At 32.7% G+C, this 19,700-nt stretch overlaps 1 protein-coding gene across 3 annotated transcripts in view; it reads left to right on the top strand.

Annotated features, from left to right (window-relative positions):
- Nucleotides 1–14,523, top strand: part of Gbs-76A (Glycogen binding subunit 76A) — a 33,548-nt gene extending 19,025 nt beyond the window's left edge. For 2 of the 3 annotated variants that reach the window (XM_085484411.1, XM_085484416.1), the window contains one exon: nucleotides 11,464–14,523. In XM_085484411.1, coding sequence (XP_085340537.1) covers nucleotides 11,464–13,968 — 2,505 coding nt within the window. In that variant the 3' untranslated portion in view covers nucleotides 13,969–14,523. Of the gene's footprint in view, nucleotides 1–6,466; nucleotides 7,017–11,463 lie in introns of those variants that run through there. The other variant, XM_085484424.1, reaches the window with a different exon arrangement.
- The last annotated feature ends 5,177 nt before the right edge of the window (nucleotides 14,524–19,700 follow it).

The following is a 19,700-nucleotide window of genomic DNA, read 5'->3' as shown; positions in this document are numbered from 1 at the left end:
ATATAAATCATGAGGGTCTCAAATCTCAAGATGTCCGAGTTCGTTTTTTGACCGCAGTTAATTGGTATTTTATTATAATAACAATGTGTACAGAGTGTTTTATAAATAAGTGCGACAAATTTTAGGAGATGATTCTTTGTCGAAAATTAAAAAGAATTTTTCATATAAATATTTGTATATACTCTTATATCCCTCCCTGAAGAGTTACATCTCTCTTTCTCTCAAGGAGGTAATTAGGTTTTTATTTTTTCTCTTGAAAACACTATTGATTTTACGAAATAAAAATAAATAAAAAAGTTTCTAAAAAAATATTTTTATAACGCATATATTTAGATTCCGTTAAAAAGTTCTAATAAAAAATTAGACAGAGATTATTAGTTTCATTCCCTTATAACGAGATACGGAAAAATTAATAAACATTAATAAATATCCTTTTTACTAGTGAAAAATATTCACCAAATTTCATTTTTTAATTTGTCCCAAATTTGAGAAACAATTAAAAATATAATTTTTACCTCCTCTTTTAGAGGAGTGTAATTTTTTTGGAAAGAATATATTTATATGAAAAGTTTCCTTTAATTTTCGATAAAGAATCATTTCCTAAAGTTCTTTGTCCTTATTTAAAAACACTCTGCATATTTTTTAATTCTTTCTTATTTTTTTCAGATACAGTTATCATTATATTTATAATTAGTGGTTATATATAAGGTTAATAATTAAATAAAATAATTAATTTTTTTTTTCAATTTTATTTATTTAAAATAATTTTCCAGTTTGCGATATATCGTCTACATATCTTCGTAAATTATTTCGACGTATTTTAATTGACCCGAGAGAGATATGAGAATGCTTGAGAAATGATTTTTAATGAAAAAAAGTTTTCTCACATTTGAATTCGAACTGATTAGCAATGAATATCTCATTATCTGCGAAAATTGATTATTTCTTATTCGAAACTAAACTTGCAGTATAAACATCGACGAGATTACAAAGTGATTTTCCGCGAGCGAAATTTTTCGCATCGATCTTTTCATCTTCATTGGAACGTATATAATATATAAAATCATCCTCTTAAGAAACTCATGCAGCTTTCGCAGATTTCCATTCCTCGGCTAAATATAAACGGTGACTTTATTTACTCTTGGCAAGAGAAGTCGATTCTTGTCGAGGCCTCGAGGCCGAGTCACGGCGCTCGCGTGCTCAAGTATATCGATGAAATATCAATTACCATTTTGCCCGTTTCGAATCTTCGTTTATTTCTCTTGTGAATTTTTGAGGACGATCGCGACAGAAACCCAGATATTACGAAATTATTGGAATTCTCGAGATAACTCGCTGCTCTGTAAATAATCTTCCGCAATCTGGAGAGAGGCGCACAATTTTGATAATTTTTATCGTTAAACAAGGTCTAGATAGGAATATTTAAAAGTCAAATTGAGATTAATTTGTGGCGCGATTTTACTGAGATGAAAAATTTGCGATATGCTTTTCATTGCAATTCTGACTTTTTTATCAATTAAAGTGAAATTAAGGCCGAACAACTAATGTCCGTATAATCGTCGAGAGCAGATAAGAATATGCAAATATATAAGGTCTGTTTATCAGACTGTGGCGCTGAGTTTGTCAATCCGTCACCGATAACTTGGAAATTAGCGTCTGCGTGAGTTCGAGCACGTGATTGTCAGCCGATCTCTTGCGTTTTGGATGATAGTCAAGGTCGCGTGACATTCAATTCGCTATCTTATACTTTGTATATTTTTTCTCTTTTTTTTAATGAATATATCTCACTCTGTACATTACTCTGTGGTGTAATCTGAATTCGCGATGTTTATTCTTACACTGTAATTTCTTAGCAGTACACAGCAATAAAACGGAGCAATTGGTTCGGAAATCTGACCTTGTACATTGAAGGATTTTAATTCCATCGATCGAGGGATCGGGGGCTATTATGATCGTAAGTAATGCGATTCATCATCTCTCCGGCACGTCGTAATTTGTTGCTAATCAATTAGGAAGCGGGATCTCCATGATGATTGGGCAATTTTCTTGCGGGGTGCGATAAATCTGTTACGATAAATTGCGACGTTGCTCTAACCACGGGTCAAGTAGTCACGATTCGAACTGTGTCGGTGAACGATCGCGCATAAAAATAACCTCTCTTTCTTTTTTTCTCTCTCTCTCCATCTTTTTCTATCACAATGAAGCAAAAATAGATTCGCTGGAAATGTACAGACGTGATATTTCGACGCGTGTCCGCGATGCCAAGAAGACCTCAATTTGTAAGTCGTGCCAGTTTGAATGGGGAGAAGAATATAATCGTCGAATATATGATTATCATGATGTAAGATTATTAGAAAATTCATATAGGAGACGAATCTTCGATATTTAAAATCGAATTTCTCAAAGGCAAATCTTTGTAAGAAGAAAAAATTTAATTATATACCTTCTTGACCGTATAGATATAAGAATAGATGGAGTCTTTTAACGAGAGGAAGGTGGTAATAGCAGAAAGGCAGATAGTACACTCTGACTTTGATAAATTATCTACAAAATACGATTATATACGAGCCAAATGCTACCGAACATAACTAAGATTGATCGAAGTTGGTGTCTTGACTTATACATAAGAATATATATTTTTTGTGCCTGTGTCTTGATCCCTTTAAACTATAGGATTGGATAATAATTATAGTTAATTAGTTAAAAATTAAAGGGTTAATAACTTTTAACTTAGCTTAGTTAATTTAAATTGTATTAATTTTTAACTTCAACTAGTGATTTTTACTTTAATTTTTTTCAAATCTCTGAACATTATTGTTTTTTTATAAATTATAAACGTATTATTTTTTAATTAAAGTATTATTAATTTTTATGTTCATTTGTCATCAATTGTAATTATCAAAAAATATATCCATATATTTCTATATAAAAATCAAATCTTTTTATTATTTGTTATCATCAATTTTAAAAGAATTAAAACAAACAAAATTCTAATTTAATACAAATAATGTTTTTAAAAATGAACTTTTAATTTAACTTTAGTTAATTTAATCTTAAATTAACTTTAACTGAGTTAATTTTTGTTCGTGCAACTTTTAACTTAACTAAATTAATTTTATAAGCAACTACTTAACATAGTTAAAACAAAATCATTAATTTACTCATCCTTGCTTTACAAGAAAAAGCACATGCTGAAAATTTTTAAGTGCTATTTTTAAATAAAAAGATATTTCGATAAAATACTATTTCAGATGGTTTTAGCGCACTCTCAAAATACCTCGAAAACTATCACTTTCCTTTTATAAATAATCAGCTGTAAAATAACTATAATATAAGACTCAGTTTGTCTGTTCTTTGCACATGCACAGTCATTCCTCATGACAAAGTTTGATATTACGATTATTTTACGGTTATTGATTGACTCAAAGAAAAAGGTTTCAAGGTATTTTAAAAGTGTGCTAAAGTCATCTGAAATAGTATTCCACTGAAATATCTTTTTATTTAAAAATGATAATTAAGAATTTTCAGCGTACGCTTTCTCACCTTGACGTCACAATCCAATATGACTGCGGCGAGAATCTAGAAATCTTAAGTTCTTCTACAAGCTACATCTTGCGATCCTTACACTCCTCCTCTCCTTCTATAATTCTGATATAACATTTTGCTACAAAACATACGACACACGCGTTCAACACGGGCAGCGTTCGACAATGTAAATACAACACGGATCTTCTAGAGTCATCCCGTGAATTCTTCGCCATGGACCTTCGCTCGAGACTGCACATCTCGTTGCTGAAGGCGTGATTGATTCTATCTGACTCTCGTAAACTTTCTTTATCTTAATCATAAATGCGCGTGCGCAATTTCGGAGCAACCTGAAGCGATTAAAGAACTATTCATGTAAAGCTCAGATATCAGGTTATTACGGTTGTAACGTCGCTTGATCATGATGCAATTGCATCCAGGCTGTTCATAAACGAGCACGTTTATGTGTTTGTTGGACAAGAAATATGTGGCATGAAAGATATCCAGTGATTGATTCACAACACAGGATTATGATGAATTGTTTTAGGTTTTGCGAGATTATTTTAAGGCCGGGTTTACAATAGGTGTAGTAAGCTCTAAGCCTTAAGAAATTGATCAATCACCTTCGATTATTCCCCTCATTCTTGACTGTGATTGGTGAATTTCTTAAAGCTTAGAGCTTACTACACCTATTGTAGACCTGGCCTAAGGTGATTCTAAAGCACTGTTTTATTAATAGAAAATTTCGCCCCTTCTTTGTTAATATTAATATTTCAATTGTGGAAAAAGACTCATAATTATGAGTTCAAGTACCAATATTTTGATTGAGTATACAGATTGATAAATCTTCTTCCAGAATTAAAGAATTAAGAGGATCTTAAACGCCCTTGAGAAGTCTGCGGTTTCAGTCCTGTTTTATCGACAAAATGTGAGGTTAGATAAACTATACATAAATCTATTTATTGATTATACGGATTGTTTTTTATCTGAAATTAAAGTGCTTCCCTCTTTGTTAATATTAATACTAATTTTTACAGAAAAAAGATTTATTAATTTGTATAGTCTCATATATAGTATATCTAGGTTGCAGAATTCTTGAATTCATAATTCGTTATTATTAGTAATTTATTAATTATGGAAAAGGTTTTTCAAGCTGTATAGTCAATAAAAAGATTCATGGTCGAATCTAACTTCGCGCTGCTATCGATAAAACAGAGCTTCAAGATCACTTTAAGGAAAGATTTAGTCTTGCGCAAAGAGACCATGTTTTTTTGAAGCGGAACGACATAATAAGTCCTGTTTATGCGGACGTCGCGCCGTCATTGCCGAGGCCAACACCCTCTAAAGCCTATGCTAGGCCTTGTCTTACGTTACGATTAACTATTGCGAGCCGCCCAGACTTCCGATAGACATGGCGAGTAAATGTATGCGGAGTATCTGAATGTGGCAAAGCAAGTGAAGATTAGAAAAACGAAGAAATCTGTTCGTCACTTCAAAGTTATAACCCCCCCTCCTCCCCTTTATGTATGCTTTACAATTATGTATTTTTGTCCTGATAGACGTCATACGGTCATAAACCGGTTCGACTTGATGCTCGCATTAAATAACATTACTGGCACTATTTCTGGATTTCGGTATATCAAAATATTAATCAACTGTACGTGAGATTTTGTATATCACGTATATATAAAAAAAGCTTAATTACTTATTAGCCATTTTGTTATTTATAATAATAAATTGTGTATACACATTTGCCTTACAATTTGCGATTCTTAATTGTTTCTCTGATGAAAGATTTGAGAAATCAATTTTTTTTTCATTATACTGAAGAAAATTGTATACTTATTTTTAAAATTTTCCACTTATTTTTAGAATATTTTGTTTTAAAATAGGTGCCAAAAGGATTTTTTTATCTTAATGATTATATATACCCAAGTAGCAAGCTGACGTCATTAAACGTCAAAATGACGTCATTTTGACGTCGAATTACGTCAGCTTGCTACCTGAGTAACATCAAATATATATTTTTAATTTGTAAAAATATACACAAAATAGAATTTATTTTCTTTTATTAAGAAAAAAAATATTACTTTACAGAACACAAAGAAAAATGAGAAAAAATAGTATAGAAAGTAATCACATATAATAATGAAAATATAAACATAGTATATGCATATAGATCGAACATGATGAGGCACGCAGGACCTGGATGATTAGAGGTTATATTATTTACATATACATATTACGTATTATTGTTTCTCGTTAACATCTTTCTGACAAATATTGCGCACTACACTGTAAATTGCAACACTATATTGTATAATCATGTTGCTAACAATGTTATAAATGAACGATTCATACAAAAACATATATGTATATTACTTGTTATTAACAAAGAATAAAAGAGGAATTTTATAATATATGTCTCTTACAAAAACACAATTTTTTCAGTGCAATAGTTAAAAAAAAAATTTAAGCTTGTCGCTAAGTTAAACTTCATGAGTGCACAAATAAAATAAAAAATATCTTCGTAAATAAATTCGATATACACGATACTGAGAATACTCGAGATGCGGTAGTAATTTTTCTTACAATTAGATGCTTTACGTTTGAAAAAATTCAAGAGAGTCGATCCGCGAGATAAGTTGCGTCTTCTTTCATCTATAAGCGCCCGTTACATAAATCATAGCAAGTTATTTTTCTCGATGCGGTCTTTAAAATGTCACGTGCTTAGCGTCGTCGGTGTTCGTGTGTACCTACGTGCGGGAAGGCTCTTCAGGATAAAAATAAGTATCGAAATAAATCGCATGCTCTGAAATATCCGTTCACGGCAGGAATTCCGTGTGCAGGATGCGTGAGCGAAATGTCACCTTAACGTGGCCCGCTAGGGGGAGTAAGCGGCGGGAGGGAGGAATTGATTCGCGGCCAATTGCGCGTGTATATTTATAACGTTCCAATTTTCTCACGGCGGGCGTGCACGCCACTTCCCAAGTACGTTCGCGAATCTGTCGAGAGCGGTACATCGTCGTTTTGCGCGTCGGGACGATCGATTATCACTATATCACGTAATTCACGGTCGCACGATTTCTTCTTTGAATTTTTCTTCTTTGAGTGCAACACGTCCGTTGATAATTTTTTTCAGCGGGAAAGATATTGCTCGTTTCTTTGTGTTTTTTTCTTAGGTTGGTATACATAATACTTTGGCGAACAACGATGGATCTCGCCGACGATAAATCGTCATCGAGCCGTTCCTGCCAGAATCGTTAGTCGACGGCTAATTATAGTTTCGAGAAATATAGCCGGTAGTTTGTGTATAAAATCACAATGAATAAAAACGCGAAACGAGGACATTTCCTCTACTTTTTTGCCTCGTAAATCATCGATATTCGGTTGCCTAAAAATTCTCAATTGTCTCTCGCGCATACCTCGATTCAATTGTTTCTGTGCTATTTGACTCTATTTTCATGTTTGTGTCGAGCAAAGAATGCAAGGTGATCATATAAATTTTGTAGTATCTGTCTAGAGACCCTATAATAAGAGTCAAGCCATATGATATCCAGTTTTGATTGGTCCTCTAGATCTGAGTAATTCCCGCTCATATTTGAATTATATTAACCTTACTATTAGTATAAACATAATATTTCAGTAACATAAGTAAAAAATAAATTTTTTTAGGAGAACTAAATATTATAATTTTTTTGTTAAACATCTTACCTCATAAAGACGAGAATTTTATTTGTTGCCGTAATTATGGACGATGAATGTGTCAGTAGCGCATTAGAAAAGGTTAGATAGGAAAGAGAAGGATAGTGAATATTGAATATATGTATATCTTTCTTTCTCACAGAATTTTGCCCAGATTACCTTAAGGCTAGACTCTTATTATAGGGTCTTTATCCATCCATCCTAGTCATTGCTAGGCACGCACAGTTTATTTAAATGAATAGTCGTATATGTGCGTTCCGCGAAAGATCAAAGACTGGTATTTGATTGGTATTGGACATTTTGCGCGTCAGAGAATGCTGCACGTGGGTCGTAATGACCGATCATTTGCACTTCCTGCGGTGCTGTTTCGATACTGCACAACGTTGTGGCCGTGAGCCAATGTTATATGACTATTAATGACGGGCATATTAGTGACTACGTCACTAACACATATTCACCAGTGCTTCGGCTTTCCATCTTTTTTTCGTATTTCCACTTACACACACTGTTAATGAGCTGCTGACTGCCGTTAACGAGCTGACTTCAATTATGTATCGAGCTCTACCCGCAATCGATAAAGTATAAGGATCATTAACTTTAGAATCTCTCTTTCTCTTTCTCTCGTGTATCCTAAGAAATAACTGCCGGCAACACAATATATCGGAAGAGAAACATTTTTAGCGCAATTATAGTTGATTGATAATCTTATTGTACAAAGAAAAAGATAGAAAAAGTGACGTTCAAAAAATTTCTTTTTTTTAGTAGAAATAAAACATAAATATCAAATTAAAGCTCATATTTTACTGATTATACAAATATACACATATACATATATACATATATACATATATACATATATATACACATGTATATACTTTTATCATGTTATTCTGAACTATTTTGGATCAATAAAATAATAAAAGTTGATTTAAAAATAATACAAGTATATAGGCTCCTGTGTTTGCAATGCAAATAATACGAAATGACAAGACCAAATGACGAGTGTGAAATTCGGATGTTAAGTATATAATTGCTTTGAAAACGAAATTGATATAGATTGTCAAATCAATTTAATACATAGTATACAAACGTTTCGACTTACTAAGTCTTTCTCAGTGTGAGTTAAAAAATAAAAAACACAATTAAACTAAGATTTGCAATACCATAAGCGCACAATCAGTGATTTAATATTAATATTACAGTGAATTCGTGTTGAGTGTCATTGAAATCGTAAAGTGAACAAATAATTTTGCTTGAGATGTAATATACTAGAAGTTTTCAACAGTATCAAAAAGCAATTTCGTCGTGTGATGGCGAGAAGTTGAACTTTTTGTTGTTAACTGTACAGAATTAAGATATTCATGAATTAGATTCTATTACCGTTAGTTGTTAGATTTAAATGTAAAAATTAGTCTAACTTACAATCTTCCTAAAATCTTGGTGGTATCTCTCAAGTTCACGAAACAAATGTCAGTATATTATCAAAAATCGTTAACTTGTTTAATGTTTACTCTTGGCAAGTTCATCTAGGATGTCAAAATATGTGTCGTCAAGCAATTCGGTGTCTGTGTTTAAGTTTATTCCATTTTTTGTTCTTTAATGTAAATCATCTCTGATATTAATCTTTTGTGGAAATTATTTTCAATGTCAAGGATTTTTACATTATTCCAATTGAACATATGATTTGAGTTAATAATATGTTCTGTACCCCCGAATGCTTTGATGAATCTAACTTAATATTATTGGCACGTTCTTTAATTCTAGTCTGTAATTTTCGTTTAGTTTGATCTACATATGACGCCTTACAATTGTTACAGCTAATTTTGTATATGACATTATTATTATCTTGGTGTTCGTTTCTATCTTTTTGTGTTTTAGTGAATTTATCTAATTTACCAAGGCAGCGGTATCCTACTTTGAAATCCGATTTTTTTATTTCAGTTGCTACTAATTCCGAAATGTCCTTGACATATGGGATAATAAAATAATTGTTTTTTATCTTGTTTTTTGTTTTTACTGTTTGAGTTACTAATCGTTAGAGTTTTTATTCTTTTGTTAATTGTGTTAAAAATGAGATAAAGGGGGTACCCATTTATCAACAATATTTCGATACATTTTTCTAAATTCTTTTTGTGGAATGTGGGATGAGATAGTAAAATTGCTCTATCAATCAAATTATAAATTGTCCCAATTTTTAGACACATCGGGTGGTTCGAAAAGAAAGATAAATATCTCCCTGAGCTCGTCCCTTTTTGGTACCAATCAATATATATATGGTTATCTATAATTTTAAACATTAGATCTACGAAATTAATACCTTCGTCCGTCCCATATTCCACTGTGAATTGCAATCTATTATGGTAGTTGTTAAATTCATTAAGAATCTTTGTGATATTTTCCATTGGTGCCAACAATATTATATCATCCACATATTGATAATACAACCCAATGTTATAGTCGTTATTTTTCAGAATTGATTCCTTTAGATCTTGCATCACCAAATACTAAGTTCCATATATAAATTAATCTCGAACTTACATATTAATTTATATATGGAACTTAGTAATCTCAAACCAAGAGATACAGTTCCGAAGAATTAATTTTTCGCGCTTGGGCTCTATTGGCCGATTTAAAACTCATGTATTATTATTATATTCATAAATATTTATGAATCTTTATCATAAATATTGTGTGCTGTCTGGGAATAATTTCTTTCATTTGTATAATGATGAGTCAAGGAAATACTCGTACCATCTATAATAAAAATAATAATATTACAAAAATGTTATTATTATTGTTAGTTGTATAATATATATTGCAGTCAAATAATGATTGCAATTTTTAAGAATTGTTTTGGGTGTTACTTAATTATTTTTTATATCTCTTAAACAATGCGCATAAGATATATCTTTGGAGTCTTTTGGATGATAGGTATACCTATCATTTATGGTGGAAATAAATTTAGAAAAATAATTTGGAGAATCATTTACATACCTTGTTTTGCAGCACCTACGTCTCAATGATTTGGGCAAATGTAAAGAAAATCCAAACTTCGAATTAGCTAAAAAATGTTTTTAACTAACACCACTCTTTAATAGTTTATATACATTTAAACGAAAATACTTTTTTCTAGATATAAAAAAATTCATATTTATATGGAAAAAAAATATTAAAAATATAACATTTTTGAGTTCACCATGTATGCGCCAAAGTGTAGTAGAAATACCTATGACGTCACGATCATTAAACAAAGTTATGTTTATATGAAGTTTGTGTATTTATTAGATAAGTAATAAAATTTCTAATTGATTGAACATTACAACTTTGAATAAATGATTTTGATATTTTATAACATTTGAAAATATTAAAAATATAATAGTTGCATAAATAAACTAATCATTTTTACCTAGTGATACAGCGCAGTCTTTACAGTCAATAATGTTTATAATTTTATTTTGTTTATTAACAATTATTGTGATTCGATATGGTCTATTTCAAACTTTATGCTCAGAATAAATTTTAGTTTTTAAAGTACAAATATATCATATTATCCCTCTAGAGAGAAACAACTTATTGTAAAGTCTGTGTAACTCGGTCTGGTGGAACTAGAAAAAAATAATAATAAATTCAAATTCAGTGTACTATTTATAAGCAAAATTAATATTTAAAAAAAAATTACAGTTACTAACATGTACAGATTTGCTTTTGCATTTCGAACCTCAAGATAATTGAATGATCGTTTTTTAATATAATTCAAAACCATGAAAATATCTATTTTTGTATATTTTTGTAGAAAATTTTTCGGTTTTTGTAAAACCAGGTTTCAGCTTTAAACTCATCACTTCTTATAAATATTTTCGTTTTAGAAACTGATATTTTCGAACTAAAAATGCATGTGCTACTTAATGGCTGTATGTAACACAAAATATATTATGATCGTGACGTCATGCGATATTTAATTAATCAATAGGGTGTAACGTTAGATTGTTTGAAAAAAGTATAAAATTGTATGATTTTTAATAAATTAATACATAAATTTCAGCAAGTGAAAAATTGAATTATTAACATTTATGAATCATTTATTAACTGAAGATTGTATAAAAAAAGTTTAAGACTACCTTATTTATTTTTTTTATCCAATTCTCGCTACGTCTCATATATTGAGTCTCTGACGATCAAGCACATCTTTCTTCTCGAAGATTAGACTAAATCCATCGCTTTCTTCTTTTATAGAACAGCAGTTCGGACAGCGTGCCGGCGGGTCGAGGCAGTGACCCGACCTCGCCCTCGCCCTCACCTTCGGAGGGCAGGCACGCGGAGGCCGAGGGAACGACAGCCAGCTCCAACGTTCTCAAGATGGGCAGCATGGATTCGGCGGACAACGCTCGCGGGTCCTCCTGCGGTCTCGTCAGTTCCCTGCTGCCTAGCAGCTGTCGGGGTAGTGCAGAGGCGTTTGCCCGGTGTCTTCATCGACGGCTGACGTCTTTGAGCGGTGAGAATGGCTCGCCCGACCGAGCCGCGGACGGGCCACGTGAGACCTCGTGGCTGCATCCATTGTCGTCGAGCAATCACCATTCGATCGCCAATAGTCTTACCGTCACAAATCAGCATTCGATTCTTCAGCATCAGCCGCGTCATAGCTCGGAGTCGGATCTCTTCTACGAGCTGGAGGAGGAAGAGGACGAGCTAGGGTCACCGGCTGAGGAAACGACCGCTGCCGAATTGGCGAATTTGCTGGTGAACCCAGAAATTCTAAAGGCGAGTCATCACGATGCCTGCCACTGTTCGCCAAATGGGACCAGGATGACGCCTGGTCTCGTAGGTGTTCATTCTGAAGGTTCCGAGTCTGGTTGCATCTTTGCGTCACCGATCGCCGGCACACCGCCCGACAGCGATTCCCCGGAAATGTTCTTCGATCCAGAGTCTTCGGACGCTGATAAATCGAAGAACGAAGTCTTTTTTGATCCGATCAGCACTTCAGATAGCGAGACCAACAATTCGAATCTTACCAATGCTAGTTTTGTCCGCGCGAGAGTTAAGGCTGCGTTAAACGGACGCGTTAGACGGACAGATACGAATATGGAACGCAGCGAGGATACCACCTCCGAGTCGAGTTGCTCGTCGAGAAAGAACCCCGCGTCTTGCATAAACGGCGATCATCAGCAGGAAGAGCAGATCGTGTGCAGTTCGGAAGATTCGCTCAATGGCAGGAGCTCTAAAGAAACGACATCGCCCAGTCAGGAATCCCTGTGGAGCACGTTTGACGATAGCACTGTGTCTCTCCAGGACGAAAGTCCACCTAGAATTATCAACCAGAATTCTGTTGTTCCTGACAGCTGCCTGCCCAAGTCGCATTCCGATTCTGAGCTACCGAGCAATGGCAAGATGGCAATATCCGACAAATTCAGAACAAACAAGCGAAACGAGGAGGTAGAGGAAGAGGAAGAGGAAGAGGAAGAGGAAGAGGAAGAGGAAGAGGAAGAAGATAACGAAAAGGTCAAGGATGTTGATAAAGTTGACTTCGTCAATGGTATATCGAAGAACGTGATGTACATTAATGGTAGCGAACTCAATGATTTTGTTGACGATGTCGAGGACTCGGTTGACAAGCCGAGAAACCGGGAAGATTACACGGAATCCGCAAATGTCATGAAGAGTACAGTGCTACAAGTGGAGAGTACGGTCACTAATGACAGTAACCAATCTGCTTACAGCAACGCCGTTGATGTTCCAAAAACGTTGGAATGCTTGAGTAGCGACGGGATAACAATCTCGAGGAGCGAGCTAAAGTTGCAGATTAAAAACGATAGCGCGTTACATAATTGCGAGGAAGAGAAGCTGAATTATTTACTGAAAAAGCTCGGCAACAATTCTGAGAAGGAGGATGAGGAGGAGGATTTGTCGTCATCGCCAGACCAGGAGACACAGAGCGAGATTGTGGAAGAGGAAGAGGACAGGCCGCAGAGAGTTCGTAGGTGTTCTTCACTGAAGACTGGTAAAACGCCGCCAGGTACACCGCATAGGAAGAAGATTGTCCGTTTCGCGGACAAACTCGGCCTCGATCTAGCCGACGTGAGGACGTTCCTGGACGAGATACCGAAGATACCCAATTCCGCGTACAGCGACTTGATCTACGATGACATTTTCCGACCGCAACAAGACAATGGTAGTCCGGACACTGCCGCGGCGACCACCAGCGATCATCACTGGTGTGATCGTTATCAGGACGATGGCAGGCGCAGATCCATGTCGGCGATACCCAGAAAGATCGATCGGATGTTGGTACCGTTGTTCCAGCAGCCAGGCGGCATGGCAAACTTTCTGGATTTGGTGCGCCAGCGGCGGGTTTGTCTCGAAAATGTACTGGTGCAGGACCCGGTGACTTTGGCGATTCAGGGTACGGTGCGCGTTATCAACCTCGACTTCCACAAATCTGTGCACATACGATACACCCTCAACTCCTGGCGAAACTTCAGCGATCTACAGGCGACCTACGTATCCAATTCGTGCGACGGATTCAGCGACAAGTTTACCTTTGTCCTCTATTGCCACACGTTATTGGTTGGTCAGAAGCTTGAGTTTGCAGTACGTTTTCAGTGCAAGGGAGCGCAACACTGGGACAACAATGCTGGTGCCAATTACTGCTTTCAGTGCCTGCCTGCCACGTCGTCGACCGGATACATACCGATCACCGCTGATGAGAATCGACGTGGCAGCTGGTCGCCGATATTATACTGATGGACATCCGGATCGGCTTGACATGATAACGGGAACACAGACTGAATCAGTTGTCAATAAAGAGGCTAATTTGGCGTGAATTCGCGGCGCGAATACTTAACCGGTACTTCTAGACAAGTATTCCGCAAAATGTAAGAAACGAAACTTTCGAGATTTATCATTGTTTTCTGATGCTGATTTCGAAGAGTTTTTGAAGAGCTTGCATAATGATTATATCATTAAATTCATGTTTGGAAACGAAGAATTTCTCCAAGTATACACTTTAAGTTTAGACGCTAATAAAAAATGCTCACAAACTATATCTTGGAAGATTAATTTGTAAAATTAACTTTGTTCGAGTTTTATAATACCACGCTAAAATCTTTTGATCTTAGATAGCTTACTCTCCGAAATCTCTTCCCACGAAAGCATTTCTAGAGAAATCGCGAAATATATTCCGCCCATTACAATTTCTCAAACTGTACCTGTCAAGCCGATGGAGTTACACAATCTTAAAAGTTAGGAAATTTTTTCGCGCTAAAAAAAAACATTTGGATCGACAATACTCGATTCAAACTGCGTAATGGCCTAAACAGAGAACATAAAGAAACAAGATTAAGGAAAAGTCAGACGGTTTAAACGTTCCTATGGAAAAAAGTACCTTTTACAGAGTTTATGTCAGAGTTACAGCTGATGAATCACTTATTTGATCCGTACGAATAAAATCGCTCATAGTCGCGAATTTTGTTAGCCGACATACAACGACAGATGATAATAAAATGAACGTTGATATAATAATATTAGTCCTCGTTAGCGACATTCTACGAGTTTAGAGTTTATTATGAGAGAATGTTCCGGAAGACGTTACGCGTACAAACACATTTATACCTTTTGTTCGGGATATTGTACTCGACATTAGGGTGGGACTTTCGAATAATGTGAGATTTAAATGTAACTAGTGCCTCCAAAAAATATATCACTCAATTATATATATTTTTTCAATTTTATGTAATAAATATTTTAATGTTTTTATAAATTGTCTATTTTTTTCTGTCATTGAAGTTATGAAAAGTCGAGTTACTTTCAGAGAAAATTTGTTGCAAGATTATTATCGGTTTCAAAATTATGAATACTGAAAAGTAAAAAATTTTAAAGCAAAAGAATAGAATAAAGAAACAAATATAAGAATTCCGAATATATACTGCTAATTAAATATCATTTTTATGAATGTTATCATTTTGACTCCTTTCAGATTTAATATTTAATTTTGCATTAATGGAGACACATCTAAAGTACATAAAAAATTTTACTTGTCTGAAAAAAACGCGTGTATGTTATTTTGTTTATATATGTATATTATATATATACATGTACAGGTAGCGTCAGTATTGGTGGCAGGCGTGTCCTTCATTGACTAATTATACTTTATTCAGCACATTAAAAATACATTATGTTATGTAGAGCTCGTGACGTTTTACGATGTAATCTCTGTACATATCACTTTATCGATACGTTATACGATGTTTCTCTTTTACGCAATATATATGTATAATATAATGTCCATTGAAAATGTGTTGATTGTGCGAACGAAGACATTTTTCGAGGGAATTTTTTTAAAGTTCGAATTTTTTGAAATAAAGATATTTTCTAATTTTATATTCAAGAATTGTAATATCGTGGTTCTTGGATGCACAACTGACTTCTACTTTTCATACAGTCCTGCAGTCATAGTTTTGCTGTCAGAAATAGTCTTAACTATTTTAGCATAATTATTGAATTGTCATTACATGTTTCTCAGATGTACTTTTTCTTTATAAGTAAATCGCAATTTCAATCGTATATTTAAAGAGTATGATGACATGGATTTTTTTCTTATTGGTTTATCATTTTTATTTTAGTATATTATTCGATCTGTATAACATAAAATTAGGATTTGATACTTTAGAAATAGTAAAATTATTTTGTTATATAATTTTACACACACATACAGATATATATATATATATATATAGTATATATGTATATATATATATATAGTATATAGTATATATGTATATATATATATATATATATATATATATATGTATATGATATAAAATATATGTATATGATATAAAATATATGTATATAATATATGTATATGTATATATCTTTTTTGTTTTAATGTATCAGATTATACAACTGCTCTGTTGTCGCTTTTTATAAATTTTTATCTTATCTTTTCTTTAATTTTTGATTAAGTTTTCCTGTATATATAATCTTGGGATTAATGACGTTGTTTTACAAATCATCTTTTTCTCGTAACATAAATTTATACTATAAAAGTTAAATATCGAATATTACGACCATCATTATTGAGATGTGCATAATAATATGTACACATGTGAAACTGAATCGAATAAATTTATTGTTAGACAATATTGCCTGTAAAATTTTTTTAACGTGGAATGTGTCTGTAAATTAGCTTCTTGGTGGAATATTCTAAAAATAAGCGTTGATAGAGTAAAGTAAGATATTTGATGATAAAAACAGATTTTTACAGTCTTTTTTGATCATCAGTTTAATTCCGTACAACAATAGAATTTGATAAGGCTATTACAAGATTATTCAATAACTTACTTATTATTTACTGCATAGTTAAATATTATTAGTAATAAGTAAGTTTAAATTTTCTTTACTGTGGATCTAATGGAGTGGTAATTTGCATATGTTTTTAAATAATTGCTTTTTATATCTTTTAATGTTATCTACATGTATTATCAATTGTCTTCCACAAAAATTTTAATTTTAACTGTTTATGATAATTTAAAGTAGTTCTATCGTTTTTCACAATTCTTAGGAATTTTTAGAAATTTTAATATGTTGTAGACGGAATTAATATCTATCGATTACGAAATTTTGAAGTTAATTCACCGTTTAGTTTAACAGTTATTTACAATTAAAAATAGCATTTTTTCTATACACCACGTGAAAGGATGGCATTTTCATCACATTTTAATATATAACAATAGAACGGATCTTACAATTTTAATAAAAAACCAGTGGGGTATACAATACGAGTGTGGGATTATTTAAAAAAAAAAATAAATTTTTTCCACCGTTTAGTTTCAAAGATATTACTTTTTAAAGAAATGAATTTTTTTCCAAACGGAACATGAAGAGAAATTGCGATGATGATGTGTATTTATACATGAGCTGTTTCTATGTGAAGAGGTTCAGACTGTACAGACTCAACTAAAATTGTTGCTACGGTAACATTGTATAAACGATGAATTTCCTTATCGATTAGAGGCGAAACTTTTAGTTGATATTGTAGCGATAGAACTACCTTAAACATGAAAGAGATAAAATATCAATGAATTTGTCACAATACAATTTTACGTAAAGTAAAAAGTTTAATTAATACAAGAATAAAAGTAAATTTTTATACAATATATTTATATTTCCTTATAAATGTTAAGAAAATTTGTTAACTCGAAATATCTCAAATTACCTTATCTTACTCTATATACATATATAATGTGCGCTAGAAATGTAATAACAATATAAAGATGTTATGTATTGTATGCGTGTGTTGAGAGAAATGCATTGTATGTACACACATGTAACTTACCAGTAAATGCGAGATTGTTAACGAGAAAAGTTACACACCGAGAATATTTTCCTAAAGATTGTTATCAACGGTATATGTGGTTGATTAAGATGTAATGATTATACTGATATAATTGATTTAACAATAATTAGGTAATTATAGAATTAATTAATGATACATAGCGACGATTGAAATTGTATCTTTTGACCACCGAGTTAATCTTGTCGTATAGTTCGCTTCCGTTAGGTATATATATATATATATCCAGATAGCCACAGTAATTATTATGACATCATTTTGATGTCATAATAATTATTGTGGCTGTCTGGGTATATACATATGTATATATATATACCGGAAAGAATGGAGAATGTTGCAATAAGTGCGAATGCAAATTATCATTGATTATTTTATGTTTGGGCTTATATATATATACATATATTCTTCTACTTTTTCATCTTAATGGGCTATAAAAATCGATGATTCGTGAATAAGAATAATTGTGTAAATAATGTCATCGTTTGTTTTTGTATTTATGTTTTAACTCAAGGTGTATATGTATATCTGAGTCTCGAAATATCTTTCTCTCTAATAAGCAATCTTTTCTTGCGATTTGGAAGTAAAAGGATAAGTATCTTTGATATAATTGTATAGTTTCTGACTGCTTATTTCAAATCGCAGACTAACATTGGTTATTTTTATTACGAGATATTGCTGTCACATTCTACATCATTTATTATTATGTCAGAACACTTCGTAATGATATGTTCGATATTATATACAATGTAATTAATTAACGGGGCTCTGTTATAGCAATACGTCACAATATTAGTAGGTTCGTAACGAACTATTAATGATAACGTCGTGACAAGGAAAAAAAATTATTTTTGCGATCAAGACATTATAAAAACGTGGTCTGGATAATTTTGATGAAGATTTTTTTTAAGTTCCGTTTATATCAGAGGAAAGTCGCGCACGCGCTTAGAACATACATATATAGAAAAACATAAATGGTTATACATAAATATATACTTACATATATATATATATATATATATATATAAAGTTTTAAGCACATGCGTATAAAGCAGTCACCTCCACAAATAATATGATACGATTAAAGCAATTTTTAATTCATATTTTATCACAACCTACAAGAGGGCAATAAGAAAGAACACAGGAGATTGAGCATGTAGGCGGGATTTTTTCGTCTCCCTCTTTATATTTGTACCTTACCTTAACTTCGTAACTTTAAAGCGTCTCTGTCTCGGACACAGAAGAGAGATCAAGGGATCTCTAGATCATTTTCATCTATGATGGAAATCATTTACTCACTCTCTTATAAATATCATTGGTAATTTTTCAAGATGAAAATTTTATCATATTGCGAATATTAGAAGATAAACTAAAGAAATAACGGTGAAACATCGATAGTTACAATTGTGCAATAGTATAAAATAAAGACTGTTAGAGCTCCTCCCTCAATTCCTTAGATCTCTTGAGAGTATATATAACTGAATATATATAATAAATATATATCACTTTTCTATATATTACCAATTAATTTTAAATTGTTTCTCTAAAATAGGCTTGATACGGCAGAATAGGTGCCTAGAACATATTGATCCTTTTAGGACATTCATTATATTTTTACATTTTATTAATTATTTTGTTTGATTTGTACAATTTGAATTACATATTTACATAATGCCGCATTTTACAGCATCAATGGCGATTTTATCTAGCAATGAGATCTAGTGTATGTCGGTACCGTCCATATACGTCTTTCTCATCCGTCCCGGTCAAACATTTTCTGGATCAATAAGAATTAATATATCGATTAATTCAGTAGAAAGCCTTATTATATCAGACAATTAATACATTTGTGTCATTGATAAAGAAGATATGGATCGATGGAAAATGTGCCTGAACGTTTGCCTAATTAATAATAAAACGAAAAAGCTTTGATATATAAGTATAAAAAAAATAGGAAATGAGTTAATAAGAACCAGGTGCAAAAATTAGGTGTAACAAATTTATTTTAGTCCTCTTTATTTTATATGAACTTTGGTTTGATTGAATTTTGGTCCTTTCTTTGGATTATCTTCAGCAGATTGATAAAAGATGGGGATGAGGGTCAAGAAGCAATTTTGTATTGTCA

The sequence above is a fragment of the Nylanderia fulva genome, unplaced genomic scaffold (genome assembly GCF_048542155.1).
Source record: "Nylanderia fulva isolate GAGA-0341 unplaced genomic scaffold, ASM4854215v1 Scaffold104, whole genome shotgun sequence".
Taxonomy (NCBI): Eukaryota; Metazoa; Arthropoda; class Insecta; order Hymenoptera; family Formicidae; genus Nylanderia; species Nylanderia fulva.
This window is presented reverse-complemented; position numbering and strand designations above follow the sequence as displayed.